General features: G+C 39.1%; 1 protein-coding gene across 6 annotated transcripts in view; it reads right to left on the bottom strand.

Annotated features, from left to right (window-relative positions):
• The window catches only part of LRMDA (leucine rich melanocyte differentiation associated), a 970,675-nt gene that overhangs the window by 403,186 nt on the left and 547,541 nt on the right, over positions 1–19,948 (bottom strand). For all 6 annotated transcript variants that reach the window (XM_039482146.1, XM_039482147.1, XM_039482148.1 and 3 more), the window contains exons 3-4: positions 18,454–18,580; positions 7,683–7,822 (exon numbers count right to left, since the gene is read on the bottom strand). In XM_039482146.1, coding sequence (XP_039338080.1) covers positions 7,683–7,822; positions 18,454–18,580 — 267 coding nt within the window. The remainder of the gene's footprint in view (positions 1–7,682; positions 7,823–18,453; positions 18,581–19,948) is intronic.

Raw genomic sequence — 19,948 nt, forward strand, 5'->3', positions numbered from 1 at the left:
ACCCAAAGGAAACCAGCTATGCAAGGAAAGCAACATCATCTTTCATCCAAAACTCCCCTCCCCCTCCTCCCAAGTGTGTTAGGAAAGCAAACTAAAAAAGGGGACCAACAGAAGTCTTGATCACTTGTAGCTGTAGGTGGAGAAAAAAACAGCACACGGAATATCGCATTCTTTTTTATCTCAGCTTTAAATAAGTGGAAATGACAATATGGACTAAAATTCATTTACCAATTCCGTAAGTGTTCCATGTGATTAGGATTGTTTTAACATTTTTTACATGGCCCTGTCAAGACATTAAGGGGACATTTTCAAAGTGATGCACGGGTTGGTGATTCAGTTATACAACTCCACCACCAATGTTAATGAAAGTTGGGGAGGAAAATCTCCATACAATACTTGAGAGAGGTGTTGAGGTCAGAGTACTGGAACCATACTGAGGAAGATGCGAGTTATAATACTAAATCAACATGCACACTTGCACTTCTATATGCATAATATACAAACACTGAATAAACAAATAATAATAGGGTCTCCAATACTTACTCCACAGCCTTAGACAAGTCATAGACAGGGGTGCTGAAACAATTTGTATAGTGAGGGTGTTAAGAGCCATTGAACCAACTATAAACCCTGTATATAATGGAAACGACTTCAAGTCATGGGGTGCGGTAGCATCCCCAGCACTCCTAGTTCCAGCCCCTATGGTCACAGACTTTCTATGTCAGTTTCCTTATTTGTAAAACGGGGGTAACAACATTTAGGTACCTTGCAGGGATATTGTGGGTATTAATTAATGTTTATAAAGTGATTTGAAATGGAAAGCTCTATGCAACTTATTTTTAAAATATACTCCAAGGTACATCTACATTTCCAGCAGTAGGTGAGTACAGACATTGAACTCCCAGCTGTCATGGGTATAAACAGCAGTGTAGACAATGAGACACACCTTAGATGAGTAGAACAAAGTGCCCTAGACATCTGAACCCCTATAGTCAATATCCTACACAGCTCTCTACATGCCCAAGCAGTACCTCCCACATCTATACTGCTATTTTTAGCAGCATAGTGTTCCACTGCCAGAGCCTTTCCCAACCACAGTGAAAGGCTCCAGTGAGGGGAGGTAGTGGGGAAAGGTTCTGGAAACAAGGGAAAGGTTCTGACAGGAGGGAGCTACCAGAGCCTTTCCCTGCTGCCTGAGCCTTTCACTGCCACAGATAGCTACACACTGCAGCCACAAGCATGGACCTAGTCTGCCCTTCACTGCAGCATGTACCTATGTGTGCAGTGCCGGTACTCCACCCACTGTAGATATAGCCTGTGTTTCGCAGCCTCCAAACAGACAAGAGCAAGCATTCACAAAATCCTTGAAGAGGATCTGACATTTAAATATATAAGAGTCCAGCCTCAAATGGAATTGGGCAAGAGGTTCTAACAGAAACACCAGGCAGGAGGATAAGGAAAGCTGTTTTAAACATGTACATGTAACTTCTGGGTCCTGATCCAAAACTCATTGAAGTAAAGTGGGTCCTTATGTGTGTTAGTTTATACTTTATATTATTTGCAGGGCCGACTCCAGGCACCAGCGAACGAAGCTTGGGGTGACCAATGGGAAAGGGCAGCACATCCGGGTCTTCGGTGGCAATTCAGCAGCGGGTCCCTCAGTCCCTCTTTGAGTAAAGGACCTGCCGCCAAATTGCCACCGATGAATGAAGTGACCCGTTTGAGCTGCCACCGAAGTGCCACTGATAGCACCTCCCCTCCCCTCTCCCCCCCTTCACCGCTTGGGGCGGCAAAAAAGCTTGAGCCGGCCCTGATTATTTGGAGGTATATTTCATTAACCATTTAGGTTTAAGGGGTCAGAGCTCATTGCCAGCCATTAACACATTATTCATTAATATTATTGGCAATTCTAGAAAATCTCTGTTCTAGAGTCAAGGAGTCCATAACAAGAAAAGTCACACAATGTTATAGCATCTGGACTCTCATGTGGATGCAGATTCAGAGATTACCTCCCATCATAAAGCAAGCACAAGCTACAGAATATGCTGGGCTTTATGGCGCCAGAGAACATAGAGAGAAGAGAACATAATCACTCTTGAACCACACTAAAAAGAAAGCTACAGGGTGCCAATGAAGTTGCCCATTGGAAATGGATCTTTGACTCTTCCTACACTATAGGAGAAATGGATACATAGGAGTTTACATAATAGAAGGAAAAATCATGAGATTGAGCCCATAATGAAGGAACAGAGCAAAGGTTAAACTATACAAAGACCCTTAATTTTCTCCTTTTCTCTTACTTTAAAAAAATACATATTATGCTGTAAACAAATTCACGGCACAAAATTCATTTTGGGTTGATGGATAGAGAGTTGTACATCCAAAAAAGTCTAGCATTCCTAGTACTGTGTGTGCAAACTAGATGGGCAAGGTTTTGGATTAAGAACATTTCAATGTCTTCCTTTTTATTGGAACCTTTCAACTATTGTAGTACTATATTTTTTCCCCTCAAACCCTAGTAGCCTGAAGGCTAATGAACGTGCACAACCTCACTTGCAGGATTAAAGGGCCTGAGCCTGCTCTCATTTATATTGGTATAAACTGGGAGTCACATCACTGAAGTGAATTATGTTACACCAGTGTAAAACTGGTGAGATATCAGAATCAAACCCAGAGGGAATGAATGGTTGACTTTAAGGCATTGGGCTAGATTGTCTATGGAGATTTGGCTACTTGGCCTCTATTGTGACTGTGGGAGTTGTGGGGCTTATTTAATGTTTGACCAGCATTGTTTGCTGTTATAACTCTCTCTGTCCAGACACTGTTGAAATAAAAAGGCCTTGGTGAAAGGCAAAATATCATCATTATCATCAATAAGATGAGTAGTATTAGCCTACGCCTGTTTGCACCTGTTAATAGTTCACTATCCTTAGGGGAAAAGGTTTCCTTTCTCTCTCTCCTTTTGAAATATGTAGATGTGGAATTTATATTATTTATAAAATACAAAAAAAACAAAAAACAAAAAACAAAAAAGGTTGTCTGCTCTCAGTAAGGGCAATGATTGAGAAGAAGGCTGAAAATCTCACAAGAGGAGCTGCAATTTTGCAGGACCACACGTGCAGAGCAACTGATTTAGTTCAGCAAGCTAATCTATAGAAAATGCATGAACTTCCTTTCTTATGGTTGTATTTTAAGAAGACTCTATAAGGTTATCACCATTTACTCCTTTCTGCCAAAGATAGCATATTGTACTTTTAAAGCTAATTTAAAATAAACTCAGGCATTTGTTTCCACTTGCCTTTGTTTCCATGTCAACAGTGCTATTAATGAATGAACCATTCCAGGAAATGTCAATAAGGAGCAAAGAAGAACGAACAAGCACTAAAAACTTCACACACAGTACACACCCCTCACAATTATCTCACTTTAATGAAAATAGGTGAGGTCACCTACAGCATTAACAAATGCTTGGTAACGCATTCTGACCCAGATGATTTTTCACAGTTCAATAACAACGTGTTTGAAGTTTTCACTACAAACAATACACCCACCGGAGAGACCAAGTGTGGGTACAAGAGAAGCAACCAGCAATTATTGTGTTGACTTCTGTTACTTTGATCTCTGGGTCATGACCTTTGGTTTCTTGCAATCTTCAAAGCAGAGACTGTAGATGAGGTTATTTAGAATGCACACTGTTCTTCAAGCCACTTTTTTTCTGTATCCTTTTTGGACTGGAATGTTTTCTAGCTTTCCTCCCTCCCCTATATTTTAATATACTGCTCTTAACGACCAGTTATCCCACACATGAGCTGATCTTCTCCCCACCCCACCCCAAAGTATTAGAGAAACTATTTCTTGAAATAAACTCATGAAAAAATGTAATGTTCGCAAACATTTTAAACAATAGCATTTCACACAAAAAGGAAACTGAACACACATTTTGAAAAAACATATATAATCTTCACAAAAACAAAAAAACACTCTGGTCCAGCATTTTCAATAGTGACAGTTGAGAAATAGCTTTTCTTCCTAAAAAAATTAAAAACAGGGTTTTTTTGTTTTTGTTTTTTACAAAAACCGTTTGTTTTTTTGTTTTTTTGTTTTTTTTTAACACAAAAACAGTTTTTTAAACACATTCGATGCCATAGCAGGATCAGGGCCTTGCTGAAAGAATAATTTCATATGTAAAATTATGTACAACATCCTACATGTATTTAAATATGTTATAACTTTTAAAAAATTACATTAAAATTCATTTTTTTAACTTGTGCGACTAACAGCACTTTAGATAATTAAAACTGAAAAGCTGAAAAATCTATTTGACTTTTCACCACTGGGTCATTTTTTGCAGGGTTTTGTTTGGTTTAGTTTTTTGCCTTTTGCATTTCCATTCAGCTTGTTACAACAAAAATAGTTGAGAAAATCTTGATTTCTAGCAACTTACTTTCTGGTTCTCACACATCTGTAGGATGCAGCAATGTTCAGGTTGCAAGCACGTAAAGGTTTTAATTCAAAACAAAAGACTCTGGTGTGTGTGGTGTATTATTTTTGTTTTTGAAATTTCATACAGGTTTTGTCAAATGTTTTTTCTTTTTAAAAAAAATTAGGGCAGAATTTTATAAGGCACCGAGTCCTATGAAACTAAATACTCTGAACTCTAATTGACTGGAATGGAAGTGAGTATGCTATTTATTTTGCAAGATGTGTCCCGTCAAATTTGGGCCTCAACTACCTGACTACAGCCCTTTAAGCAAAACTTTTGAACTCTCATCTACCTATGTAGATACCGAGTCAATATTCTCCATAATATAGTAGCCATAATAAGTATACATACTAAGACCTTTTGATTATAATACTGTCTGGACACTCTAGAGATATGTCTACACTGCAATTAAAAATCCATGGATGGGCCATGCCATCTGACTCAGGCTTGGGCTAATGAGCTGTTTAACTGTGGTGTTTAACTTCAGTGTAGACATTCAGTACAAGGCTGGAGCCTGGGATCTGTGAGGTGGGAGGGTCGCAAAGCTTGGGCTGCAGCCTGAGTCCAAATATCCACACTGCAATTAAACAGCCCCTTAGCCTGAGTCAGTTGACAAGGGCCAGCCATAGATGTCTAACTGCTGTATAGACATGCATTAAAGGGCTTGTCTACACAGGGCCACAGTTGAGACTATAGGGATGTGAACTATAGAATGATCTAATATGTTGTGCTCTAACTGCCTTGTGTAGACCCTGCTGGTGTGCACTAAAAGGTCACTAGTTCACATTTATGTAGTCCCATTTCAAACAGGATTAACACAAAGTTGCATCCGAAGAAGTGAGCTGCAGCTCACGACAGCTCATGCTAAAATAAATTTGTTAGTCTTTAAGGTGCCACAAGTACTCCTCTTTTTTTTTGCGGATACAGACTAACACGGCTGCTACTTTGAAACAAACTAAGTACTGTACTTTTTAGTTCTCAGCAGCAGGGTTTACACAGGGTAGTTAAAGTGTGACACTTCCAAGCACTCTACAACTCATACCCCAGTAGTTAAATTACAGCATCATGCAGACAAGCCTAGTTTATGAGATATAATGAATGCTTATGGGAAAGTACCAGGAAGTTTGCATTTCAGCTGCAGAGCTATATGTTATTTAACTACTGAGTAGGCTATTCACTTTAAAACCAGTTAATTAAAACTGTTTTTATAGACACAAAAATGCCAAAAAAAATCTGAAAGGAGGGGGGAAAAAAAGCATCAGTGTTGCAGTTTTCAGCAGATAGATGAATCCAGTCACTTCACATTTCTGACACAGTGGTTTGCCACAGTGTGACCTAAAACTACCCTGACCTCATAGAAATCAACATTTTGCACTGAAATGAAACAACAGACATGCTTGTTTTGATGTATGGCTGTGTGACATATTATAAATATTACATCACATAACCACAGAGATTGTCAATCAATAAGATTTTTTTCAGACAGCACTAAATGAACCATGGGTTCTTGCCTCTGAATGGCTCCTTTAAGGTACTACTTTTGCTTAAATGATTAATAGCAGACATATTGTCAGAAAGTGTACTTAAAGTGAAAAACAGTAAACTGTAGAAATATCATTCATTTTTAAGCAATTCTCTAGTGAAAATGTCACATAAATTTACATAGAGACAGCACTATCAGGCTTTTTGTAAGCTGGGTATTAGGCATACCTTCCACTTCAGGGTGAAAGTGATGGGAAAATATTTTATAAAATCTAGGCCACGTTACTTAGTGGAAACCAAGATGCCATAGCTATGCTGAATTCAAAAGTAGGATTGTTAGAAGTTATCATCTTTAGGCTAAAGATGCACTAAAAACTATTCTCAAAAGTTGGGAATACTGAATATAGAATGTTCATACTCAAGAGAGCTGTGCTACTGCCAACTCCACAAGCAAAATTTCAACGAACTACAGTATAAGCAATAAGCCACTGCTTCCAATCCATGCACCTTCCAAACAAACTCCTTTCAGGTCTCCTATCCTTTCTACTGCATGTGTTGAACTATACCTCCTACATAAGACTTTTGATCGTGTAAAGATACAATCAGTGTTTTCAATATCTTAGATAACATACTGAAGAAAAAGCTCAGTTTCTCACTAGATAGCTTACTGACCATGTTTTTTGCCTCTTGATTAACTCAAAGAGGGCCATTTTCAGTTAGCTAATGCGGAAAATGGCAGTACCCTTGGTCTGAAATCGAGTATCATATTTGACTGGGGCAAAGAAGCTCAGACGACATCAAATAGAATTTTATTATAATAATGTCTCACTGCCAGAGGGCGGCAGCTATGAAGAATGATGTCACTCAGCAGGCATTCCACAGAGTCTTGGATCTAGAGTCAATCACTGTGATCACCAATGACAATTAATCTTTATATTACATTTTGTTCTTCAAAAAATAAACCTATTTGCATATAACTAATTCCCAGCTACATTTCTGTAGGGCTACACTCAAGAGGGGACACTTTACCAGGCTTCCACTCTCAAGTGGTTCTTGTTAATTGCCAAACTTCTTCTAATGAAAACACATTTAAATGTCGCATGGATATTTTGCTTATTTTAAGACTCATGGTTTGACTCTACATTCTGACTGCTCCGTCTTTGAGCAGAGAAGTGTGATATCTAAAGAGGAGCCTTCTCTGTATTCTTAATTGATTTCTTTTGAAATATGTTGAAAGAAGCAAGTCCTCATAATTCCTTTTCAGGAAAAAAGAATGGAGATCTACGATAAGCTAATTATTTTAATCACCAGATTCAGCCACCCTTACTCACACAGTGAGTAGTGCCTGGCTCTGAGGTGGACTAAAGAGAGCAAGTAAGCTCACAATTAAGTTAATCTCTATTCAAGAAAGCACTTAAGAACATGTTTCACTTTAAGCATGTGCCTAACTGCCATTGACTTTGGTGGACTTAATAAGCACACACTTATGTGCTTTCTGAATTGGTGCCCCCAGTCGGTAATTCCACTGAAATCAGTGGGGTTATTCAAATACTAAGGCACTACACACTGCAGAATCTGGCCCTAAGGGAGTCCCCTTTGTCTAAAGAATATAGGAAGGTTTGTTATTTTGGGAACATGCTCTGATTTTAGCCATCTGACTCCATGCAGCATTAAGAAATGGATGCATCTTATCATATTTGGGAGCTAAGATACTAACCTGTACCTCTGGTAGTCATCCTCATCCTTGTCCTTGCTGACCAGTTCATTTGGGCAAGCCATGTTTCCTAGTAAACTGAGGTATTCCAAGGAGGGCACCACATCAGCCAAGTGATCCAGCAGGCTTTCTAAATCTGTTATGTGTCAAAAATTGTGGGTTAAGGATTCAATGACATTATTGTAAAAAGCATTTATAGTTGCACCGCCACTGATTTAAAAATACATTTCAATAACTGGCAATCAAATTTACTATGACCCACAGGAAGATGTCACATTAATTGTTACAAAGGCAAATGGGGCTAAATTTAAGTCAGTTTTTCAGCACAGATTGAAAGAACTTGACTGTTGTGTCATTCTTTTCTCCTTCTCTTTTCCATGTGGCTCGCTACAAAACATGAAAACTTTGACAAAATGATGGATACTGTGTGGTTAAATGGTTAGCCATTTCTGGAGCCATTAAACTTTTCCAACATGGAAACAAACAGTTACTTTCATAGCACATTCATCACTAATACATTCAGTCCACTGGAAAATGAATTAAAACAAAAAGGAGTCAAACCACAACAAACCACTTTCACTACAAGAATATAAATGCTTTGAGTGTCACAGCAATGCATTGATAATTTTATTCAATTAGTATACATGAATAAATGCTTCACCGAAAGCAACTTAAAAACCCCAGTGTTACAACATGAGGTATACATCCTATATCAAGTGGAAATAAACTCTGGAAACATCATCTAAATGGTTGTATAGTTGGGTGTTGATCAGGCTTTTCAAATTAAGTGTATTCCTCACTACATAAATATCATCACCTTGGATATAAAAATGAGATTTAAATATCCACTGCAACATGGGAAATGCAAGTTAGATTTAAGCAGCACAGCACACATCAGATTGAACAGGTGCTAGGCTGTTGATTGAATGAAGAAAAAATATTCATTTTGTTAATGAAAAATATAAAAGTCCTTAAAAGATTATATATAATCTTATTTCTTTCAATTATATACAAGGAAATGCTGACTCTCAGGAAAGAAGTGGCATGCACATATATATTATTTTTACTTTAAAAATGGACTGGCTTAGATAATAGTGATTATTCTAAAACTATTCAAGAGCAATTCAGTGTTCTCATCTACTCCTGCTACCATAAACAACTCTTTTTCAAAATAATCCTCAGTTCACTTTTTTTGCTATTATTTATACTTGATTTTTGTAGGCCCCAGAATGTCAAGAATGGCTTAATTGCTAAAAACTCTTCTTCTGTTGTAAACTTAATTTCCATTTTACTTCTCATGCGTATAAAAGCTCATGCTGATCATCAATTAAGAATTTTTGTACGTTGATAGCCACCAACTCTGTATTTCTATTTATGCTCTTTTCCATACACTCTTATGTATCTTCAAATACTCTGCATAAGAATGGTGAAAGTAGCTACAGAGAGAAAATTAAGTGACACGACGAGGGTGTCACTTTTTAACATGATATGCAGAGTTAAGCCTCAGGTATGGAGGATTATGTTAAAACTAGCAAGCTAGATTCAGCAAACATTCAAAAAAAGTGGAAAGATTCCAACTGATTTCAGGGGGCAGTGGATCAGGCCCTTAGAAAAAGTGCATTATTGTAACATTATTATTACAAATCTATCTTTTTCTGCTACCCAAGCCTAACCAGGTAGTGGTAACTTTCTCTGACGACTCTGGACCCCTGATTCACAGATTATCTTTTTGGTGGAGATCGTTCATGGGTCTCCGAGTCAGTACGTAACTGACAGAAAGAAAGCAAATTTTGCTGAGGTGAAGTACTTTACGCTAGCATTGAAATTAGACATTGCCAAGGCAAGATCACATGATTGTTTGAATCTGGAAGTAACCCATCCAGATGCAATCCTGTTAATCGTCTGTAGGACATCTTAAGCTACAACGATGCTCCCTGAAAGAGGTGCTTTATCACCACAAAAGTTAATTATTTCCATTCCTTTTCCTTAATGGCAATCCCAAGAAGTTTGCTGTTAAAGATCTGACCTTTTATTACAGGAAATTCTTAGTATTGCACAGGTAGAAAAGATCTTCCTTTACAGAGTGAGTGGGCAGAATTTTCTGTCATCACTTCATTAGAAGTCTTGTGAAGCAGAAGTTATTTCATTTTTCAATCCTTATAGCTACTTAAAGAATGCTGAATCAGGTTGGGACAGAAGTGTTCACTATAAATAAATCCAGGGTCAGCCATGAAGATGTAGGGACCATATTTCCAAAAGTATTTAGTTGCCTAACAGTGCAGATAGGCACCTATAGCAGGATTTACAAAAGTGCCTCAACAGGTTAGGCACCTAACTTCTATTGAAAGTCAACAATAGTGACATGCCAACTTCATTTAGGCACTCTGGTAAATCCCACAAAATGTCCATCTGCACCTTTACGAATCTAAAAATATGGCCCCAAGTATCTAGATTAAATGTGAGTGCCAGACACCGATCTTTACTTTTAGTTGAAGAAAAATGTAAGTCCCTACTCAGCAGAGGAGAGCTAATAACCGATGACATCAAGAAAGCTGAGGTGTTTCATGCAAATTTTGCTTCTATGTTCACTAAGAAAGGTTAATCGTCACCAGATACTCAATACAATGAACGTTAACAAGGGGGAAGAAACACAAACCAGAACAGGGAAAGAACAGCTTAAAGAATATCTAGATATGTTATATGTATTCAAGTCATCACGGCCTGATGAAATTCGTCCCAGTGTACTTAAGCAACTACCTGAAGCAATCTTGAAACCATTAGCATTCATTATCAAGAACTCATGGGGGACAAGTGAGATCCCAGAGGACTGGAGAAGGGCAAACATAGTACCTATCTTTAAGAAGGAAGGAGCTGGGAAATTATAAATGTCAGTGTAACTTCTGTATTTAGAAAAATACTGGAACAAATTCTGTAACAATTCATAAGACCCTACAAATCTCAGTTGGGGGCTCAAGTCCTACTATAATATAAATAATAATGAATTTTTTTTCATCCAGAAGGATTCCAAACCACTTTTCAAACTCTGGGCCAAATCCTTGAATCGGAACTCCCAGCCAGCGCCTTGCTTTTTACACTGTGAAAGAAAAATTAGAGTTCATTTGCAGCCAGATACCATATCAAAGCCTGCAGAAGAAAATCCACCCTATTCCATTGCTGCAGTCAACTAAGAGAATGATAGGGTGATAAGTAACAGCCAGCATGGATTTGACAAGAACAAATGATGCCAAACAAACCTAATTGCCTTCTTTGAGAGAGTTACTGGCCCAGTGGATGGAAGCAGTAGACATGCTATCTCGAGTTTAGTAAGGCTTTTGACACCGTATCAGATGACAGTTTCATAAGCAAACTAGGGTCATGTGGTCTAGATTCAGTTATAATATAGTGGGTGCACAACTTGTTGAAAGACCTCATTCAAGAGTAGTTATCAATGGTTCACTGTCAAACTGGGAAAGCGTATCTAGTGGGATCCCACAGAGGTTAGTCCTGGATCCAGTACTATTCAATATTTTCATTAATGACTTAGATAATGGAGTTGAAACTATGCTTACAAAATTTGTGGATGACACCAAGCTGGGAGGGGTTGCAAGTACATTGGAGGACTGGATTAAAATTCAAAACAATCTTGACAAATTAGAGAATTGGTCAGAAATCAACAAGATGAAATTCACTAAAGATAAGTGCAAAGTACTTTAATTTAGAAGGAAAAAAATCAAATGTACAACTACAAAATAGGGAATAGCCAGCTAGATAGTAGTACTTCTATAAAGAATTAGGGTTATAGTGGATCAAAACTGAATACAAGTCAACAATGTGATGCAGCTGCAAAAAAGGCTATCATCATTCTGGGGTATATTAACAGGAGTGTTGTATGTAACACATACAACATAATTGTCACACTCTATTCAGCCCTGGTATGTCCAATTCTGGGCACCACACTTTTGGAAAGATGTGGACAAACGGGATAGAGTCCAGAGGAGAGCAACAAAAATGATAAAAGATTTAGAAAACCTGACCTATGAGGAAAGGTTAAAAGAACCCTGGGCATGTGTAGTCTTGAGAAAAGATGACTGAGGGGGAACCTGATAACAGTCTTCAAATAAGTTATGGGCTGTTATAAAAAGGGCAGTGACAGGCTAGACAAACAGCTGCCAGATATGGTCTAGGTTTATTTGGTCCTGCCTCAGGACAGGGGGTGGATTTGATAACCTCTAGAGATCACTTCCAGCCATAACATTTCTATGATTTAGAGGTTTTAGTTTTGCATATGAACTTCTAGGCAAGCATGACGGGAATCATACACCAATTCGGTTGATAGACAGTTTTACGTGAAGTCTCACCACATTCTTTATTGAGACATGCATTATTAGCAGTCTTTAATGTACTCTGTTCCAATGGAATGGATGATGGTATCCTATGGATTTTTTTATTTTATTTAAAACAGTAATGTATGGAGCACCACATATTTTCATGGTGTTTTACAGAAACATGGAATAAGACACCATTCCCTAACCTAAGAACACCCCCCCCCAAAAAAAAACTACTTATTTACAGAAAAGTGGATTTTTGACAGTAACAAGCAACATATGCCAGTAGCACTTCAAAAGAAATGTGTGGAATAGGATGATAAAATTTGAAAGCCAGAATCATTTGCATTAGCAACTGAGACCAAGTCATTACTAAAATGATTATGCCTTAGTTCATTAACTGAACTTCTGCTCTCTAGGACTGTAACCATCGCACACACACCCATGAAAAATAGCCATGAGCCCATCACATGTACAGATTTCCCCCCCGAACTAGGAGACCCATCCATCTACTGTCACAGATTATTCTTTGCAAAGTATGTTGAAGTCACGTAGGAGCTTTCTCGTGATTGAGTGCTTCCCTGAAATGAATCATAGCTCATGATGCCTCAAGTGCACTGTTTCATTAATTGGCATATCATGTGCTCATTATAAAAGATCAACACTAGGCCACCAAAATAATGCATTAAAATATCTGTAAGGCTGTGCTGAGAACAGACAAAGTAAGCAGAGTCAGAAGTGGGAGTGAAAATCCATTCTCAGCTTCCCCATTGTGGTTTATTATTGCAGCCCAGAGGGTGTCATCATGGTGTGATCTGAACCAAAGAGCTGCAAAACCCTTCTATAGCAATTTAAGACCACAATTTTAGCTCTGCTCTCTGTGAAAAGTAAATCCACCATTAAATCCAAGGACACTATTAGAGATTATTTTTTTTGAAGCGTGGACACGGTGCTGGACTGATGGAGTTTTTTTTATTTTTATGTACATTCTGACTATTTAGATACTTGACTACCTACCATATGCATGCATGTAGCCTACAAATGTGAATACCACCGTCTCCATCACTTGAAATTTGTTTTTAAAATATCTCAACTATGTCAATTAAAGTGCCTCAGGAAGTATTCACCAATCTCCTCATTCAATAGTATCATCAATCATACCAATAGTTTATGTAGTTCCTAAGGACTCTTACCAAAAAATAAATCCTCATCAAAAAAAATAATGAGCTATCTGTCCCTTTATTTTATTCAAATTGGTTAAAGATACCACAACTGTCAGTACACACTAATGTACAAACTTATACATGTGTCTACCTCTGAATCCCAAAGAAATAGATAGAATAAACTTTTAAAAGTATGCCTAATGTGTGAGTGGTGTGTGTATACACACAGGCTTACTTAAAAAGTTTATTCTAGATCTAGAGATATTCCTGGTTCCTGCAGTATTCCCCATTTTTAACTCAGGGAATATCACTAGAATGAGTAATGCTTATAAACTTTTTAATGTCTGCTCATTGTGCATATATTGACATAGACAAAGTATGTGCATACACATTATGTACCACCCATTGCATAAACACACACATGCATATGAATAAATGATTTTTTTTCTACTGATAAAAATCAAGCACCACATTTCAACAGTAGAATACTGGCCATACAATTGTTGACAAGAAGTGGTGGTGAAGCAGTTCCAATGGAGGTTGCATGCATTATTAGACTGATGTCACCTTTTACAAGCTAGGCACAACCAAAAATATCTTCTTCCTATCTCCCTTTCACCACACTAACAATACTGTACTGTCTGCTGTGAAACAATCAAAGATATTTATATTCCTTTCCACCTAACCTGACTATCTAATTTATCTTCTGGTGCACATCACCATAGTATCTAAGCACTCTTATATTCAACAGGAGCAAGAAAAAGTCCAATAAAGTGGACAAGACTTCACTCCTCCTTAAAGGTTGCTGGGTCAGTAGTGTGTATGTGTATTTGTGCACACGTCAGAGAGAGTTCACTTCTCCTCCCTCTCCTTTCTTTTTTCTTAGTAGTTGTTACTGTAAGGGCAACTGTAAGAGTTGGATTAAAGAGTTCTGAAAGTGACCAGGTTTGTGATCACTTTCAACTCCTCTGGAAAGGAGTTGCACTGTATTTAATACTGCTGCGAAGAAAGCTTGGCCTCTAAAGTTTTAACTTGGAGACTGACAGCTCAGTTCCCTATAGAACATAACCATGAGGGATGTTGCAATCAGAGAACAAGAGGCATACTTTTAGTTAGTTTGGTCTATTAAAGGAGGACCTCACAGATGATGACAGATATCCTGATTTTCTCCTTAGAATTACAAAAATGTAGGACTGAAAGGGACCTTAACAGGTCATATAGTCCACTCAAGGAAGGACTAAGTAATAACTAGACCATTCCTGACAGGTGTTTCTCTAACCTGTTCTTAAAAACCTTCAATGATGTAAATTCCACAACCTACCTAGGCAACTTATTCCAGTGCTTAACCACTCTATGTCCTCCTCCTATTTCCATCTCAACCTCAGTGCACGTGTACACATCTATTATACAGACATCTAAGATACTGATTTGATATCTCCTCTATGTTCCCTCTTTTGTCCCTGATATAATTGCCCATGCTCTCCCCAGATTTTGACCCTTCTCCCAGGTCTCCATGTTTTTGAATTACTTGTGGGCTTTTTTTTTCCTGCCCCCATAGAACCTAGTTTAAACCCCATCTTGCTAGGTTAGCCAGCCTTTATCCAAAGATATCTTCCCCTTCCTCAATAGATGGATGCCATCCCCACCAGCAGTCCTCCTTCCTCAGCCTTGGAGATCGCCATATGAATACCCATATTCTATGGCAAGCCAATGTAGTAAATGGGGCACCATTGTGTTATGCTTTTGACAGCTGGTGTGATTCAGGAGATGGGCTGCTGCACTGTGGATCATTTGGAGCGCCCACATTTTCAGGTCTGTGCCTTAATTCCCAATACAATGAGCTGCAGTAATTCAGCCTGGACATTATGAAGACCACACCTTGGTCTGATAGTATGCTCTGCTCTTGCCAAGAGCAGATGGAGGAAGGTATATTTGGCAGTTGCACCGATTTCTCTTTTCCCTCAGGCTTCCAGTATGTCTTGCTCAGGCTTTGCTTCACCCATCTACCTTCCATCCAGGCAACAGTGCTACCAGAGACTGAAATGAGCAAGATGTAGAGATACATGTTATTTACATTTGAGAATGTGATTGCTTCAATTTGATGATGATCAGAGAATCAGGAGAGATTCCACAGGTGAATGACATGGTACCAACAGGGAAGTTAGCCTCTAAAAGAGAGGCGGTGGGTATGTCTACACTGAAGCTGGGAGCATGCTTCGAACATGGGGTAGACAGATGGGAGCTAGCGCCACTTGAGCTAGTGGGCTAAAGCCAGCAGTGTAGCAGGGGTGGCAGCTCAAGCTAGCTGCTGAAGTACAAACCCACCAGGACCCCCTGCAGTATGTACTCAGGTGGCTAGCCTGAGCCGCTGCCCTTGTTACCCCTCACTACACTGCTATTTGTAGTGCACTAGCTCGAGCAGAGCTATCACGTGTCTGCCTAGGCCCAATGAGAGGTAGACTCCCAGCTGCAGTGTAGGCATACCCTACGTGCAGTTTGAAAGGACCTCAGCCAACTGACTGCTTTCCACTAGCTCCTGCTAGGTATTCAAGGTGGGATAACCACAGAAATATCTAGTAATATGCAAGTAGGTATCCTCCCTGTCTGGGAGCAATATGATGTCATCCATCAGCACAAATGCTGCCATTTCTGTTCCATCTTCTGACTTCATGCCTGACTGGCAGAGGTACAGAATCTTGGCAACAGACAAGGTGCAGCTGCAAATGGTTCTTTGCTAGTGTTGTATATAATTTGATGAAGATAGAGGGTTGCGTACAGGCAGTAGGTTGATAGGCCCAGGGATAGATTCCTTAGTACTGACCAAACTTACTGCATACTTTGGGAGCAAGTGATCTTCCAAAGTGGCATTTATGCATCTTTGTGTATGTAGATTCTCAGATGTTTTTCTCAGATATGAAGGGCCTAGGTCTGAGCTAAGCTTTCTTGTAGTATTTCAAGAGTCTCTTGTTGTGAGCATGAGGCAAAGACTGGAAAGGGGGAGGGATGTTTCTAATCCTGGGCTCAACATACAGTTCCTTTTGCCTGGAGAGCATACCCTGAATCCAGGTGATCCTTCTTGTCAAATAGGGTGACCATTCTTCATGACATGCAATGCCGCCTTCTTCCAGAGTAGTGTGAAGTTAATCAGAATGGATACAGCAGTTCGTTATCCTGAAGAGTTCAGAGAGCCATGACTTAATGGCTGCTAAAGTGCTCTAATCACTGCTCGGGAACAGGACTAGGAATTATTAGGCTTCAAGTCTACCTGCTTCTTCCACAGATTTTCACCATTAAGCATTTAATTTCCTTCCTTTCTACTCCATGCACCATAGGTCATCTCAGAAATAAAATGGATTGTGAATATTTCCCTTTTGGAAGGATAGAACGATTCCTGTTTTATTCTAGATGGTTCTTCCCCCTGTTGTCATGTCCTTTTCCATAGTGCTACTGCACTCTGGCTTCTATCATCACTGCAGGCCACTATAAACTGATCCCCTATGGTACACATTTCATTATGCTATTAAATATCTGTGGCCCCTTGCAAATAGCCAAGTAAACGATGCACCAGTTGATGTGCTGCAGGAGGCTCACATGAACCCTCATTCTTCAAATGTGCCATCCAAACTGAAGAGAAGATTATGGTAGGTCTCCTTCTTCTCTGCCAAAGATCACCTATCTATATAACGCAAAAATCTTCTGAAGAGCAATTTTTTCCCCTTCTCGGCAAGTTGAACACCCTCCCCCCCGCCTTGACTGTATTAACAAATGGATAATTCCTTATCCCACAGAACAGCTGAGTTTTCAGATATACACCCAGAGAACTAGCCTTCATAATTTTAAAACTGCATTTAAAAAAAACTGCTGCATGGACCAAACCCTGCTCATCTTACTCACAATTACTTTGAGGGACTTTTCACTGGACTAAAGGAAGCAGGATTTGGTGCTGTAATTCTAACAGAGCCTCTTTAAATTGCACTAAAGATATTTCCTTCTCTGATTCTGTTCATTTTGTCTTGATTCAGGAGAGTGTCCTCCACTTGGCAATAGGGGAACGCAGCACTACACACACACTGATCTGGCAACCCACATTATATGCCCCATGCTGGGGGAATGCACCATCAGATTTTGTACCGGGGGAAGGATCAGCAAGAATTTTTTGGTTTGTGCTGTCTCGTAGTGTGCTTGATCAAGGTTTTACTGTAAAAGCAAATAAAAAAACAAAATAGTTGTCTATATCCAACCCTCAGAACCTTGCCATTAACCAGAAACCCAACCAAATTAAACTTGGAACACAAAGGGCTGCACTGGCAAGTTACTTGGACCCCAAGATTATACCTAATTTTGCTCATATGTTTTCAATATTTTAAATTTTAAAAGTCAAAGATAAATGTGCGCAACTCTAATATTTACAGCTACTTTTTATGCGCCACAATAGATGACTAAAAATTGCTTTTCTGTTTGCATTTACTGTAATAAACGCCTGAGCAGGTTTGTCCTTATACTGCCATTACAAGGAAGGGGCCTCCATGGTCTGTGCTTCAGGACTCTGCAGGCTTCATTTGATTTCAGGCCACAGTTTGATCACCCCTAACTTTGGTGAATATAGGTGTGTACGCATGTGCACGTGTGAACACACGCGCTAAAATATTGCTTCTAACGGCACTTAGCACATGCTTAAGTGCTTTGCTGGTTACCGATGGACTTAAGCACATTCTTAAATGTCATATTGAATTGGACTCAGGTTTAGATTGCCTACATCTTTTGGGGTTTTTTGGGTAGCTAATGGGAAAGTCACAAATTCAGTGACCGACTCAGAACTGCACATGCGCAGCAGCTATCAAACTGTTCATATTGACCAACTGCATTAACAGATCACTACATCCAAGGAGTTTTTTTTTTGTTTTAAAAAGAGGTATCCAAAGTACTAAAAGTTTATGCTATTTCACTGCACGCTCTATTCCACTAGAGGTCAGCCTGCAACAAAACCCCAAGCAAACACGGGAGCTGCTGCACGCTGCCAGCATCGACATTATTTTCTTTCTCTATTTTATCTATTAAAAAAGATTCCTTCAGAGCCATAACTTAGATCTCACTCTAAAATGGAGCAACAGGAAGATATAATGGTGCATTTCATTTATGAATGACCTATAATAAATTACTGTGAAGTATTCCAGGTGCCAAGAGAGAGGCTGCTTTGTCTGCACATGAACTATATTTCACATACTTTAATTTGGCTGACACATAAAACTCATTTGACATTTTGCAGGTATTTCTTTGAAAGGATATTTGGTTCTTGTTGAGTGTTAAGGTATGGAGGTGAGGTAACCTGGGTAACCGAAGGTCATTTCCGAGGAGATTGTTGTCCAAGATCAACTCTTCCAGGCAACTGAATGTTTTTAGTCCTTCTAGTGACCTGCAAACGACAAAGACAACAGGAAAAATGATACTCCATTAAATCAGAGAGGTTATTATGAGCTGAAATAAATATTTTAACCTTCCCTTTCAAGAGAGGGAACAGTTTTGGTTTGGCCCTGTCAGGAGAGTGAATGACAAGAATTAGTGGCAAGGGGAATGCTGGCACGGCAACACATCCTTCACATGCTGGCAGGATGAAGGATGGGGGTCACTTAGTGAGTAGCCAGGATCCAAAACAAAAGGCTTCAGATATGGGGCCTGCAGGATGAATTTGTCAATGTCTTGTGCCTTCAGGCACCCAGCCTCGCCTGACCCTAACCTCCATTCCCAAGATAAATAACTCTGTCACAGTTCACCTTCATTCCCTGGACACAAATTTAAGTTGTCATCCATCATTTCTGCCAAGAAATATCATACCCCAATAACAATAATAAATACAACTTCAAGTATTATTTCTTAGCAGTTACCCTACATGCAATTATAGGAAAAGCTAAGGGGATTTTTCTTTTTTTTATTAACTACTTACTTTGCTACTGCTTGCGTCTCTGTAACCAACATAAAATGCTTCATATCTGCAGAGTTGCTCCAGACACAGAAGCCATATGCTTTGATTTTAAAACCTACTGCCCCAACCCAGGGTTCAAACTGTAGAAAGCAGTTTTAAAAAGAAGAACTTTACAGCATAAAAATGAAATGCCAGGTATCTGTGGGAAACCATCACCCAATTAGGAAGGTAGAGGAAGATACTGAGGAGCTAGCTTTCCTGCTCTGCTAGGGCACTTATTCCAAAATTAACTCTTAATTTCCTAGGCTTGCACATTCCTAAAGGGGCGGGGGTAGGGGAGAAAAGCCCACACTAATCAAGAGAGAAAGCAGGTTATATGGAGCAAATGAACAGCCACACATTCACAGCTCATTCACCTACCAGACACCTAGAGAGATGCTGAGATTGCATGACTTGACAGCTGATCTACTATGCCGACCAGTGGGAAGATCATCACTGTATCTCCTGGCTGTTTTATAAAATGTGATGAATAAGGGAGATGCAGTCTACACTATTTATTCATTTTCTAATGACATTTATACCAGGGGGATTTTCCCCCTTCCACTCCCCACCTCTTTCTTTTTTCCTTTTCACAAAGATCCATTAAAAAAAAATAAGGTAAGCGTCTTATAGAGAGATATGGAACATATCACTAATGGAGGAATATGCAGCAGTCAATATGAAAAGTGATTTTTTAATTGCATGGATTAATTTAATGTCCACCAAGTCAACAAAAACCCAGATGCTGTTTCTGCAGATCCATCAGCGCCTCCCCCATTGCCATTATGAAGCATAGTTAGAGGTGCAAATTGAAAATTCCTA

This window comes from Mauremys reevesii, linkage group 7, assembly GCF_016161935.1.
Source record: "Mauremys reevesii isolate NIE-2019 linkage group 7, ASM1616193v1, whole genome shotgun sequence".
NCBI classification, from domain to species: Eukaryota; Metazoa; Chordata; order Testudines; family Geoemydidae; genus Mauremys; species Mauremys reevesii.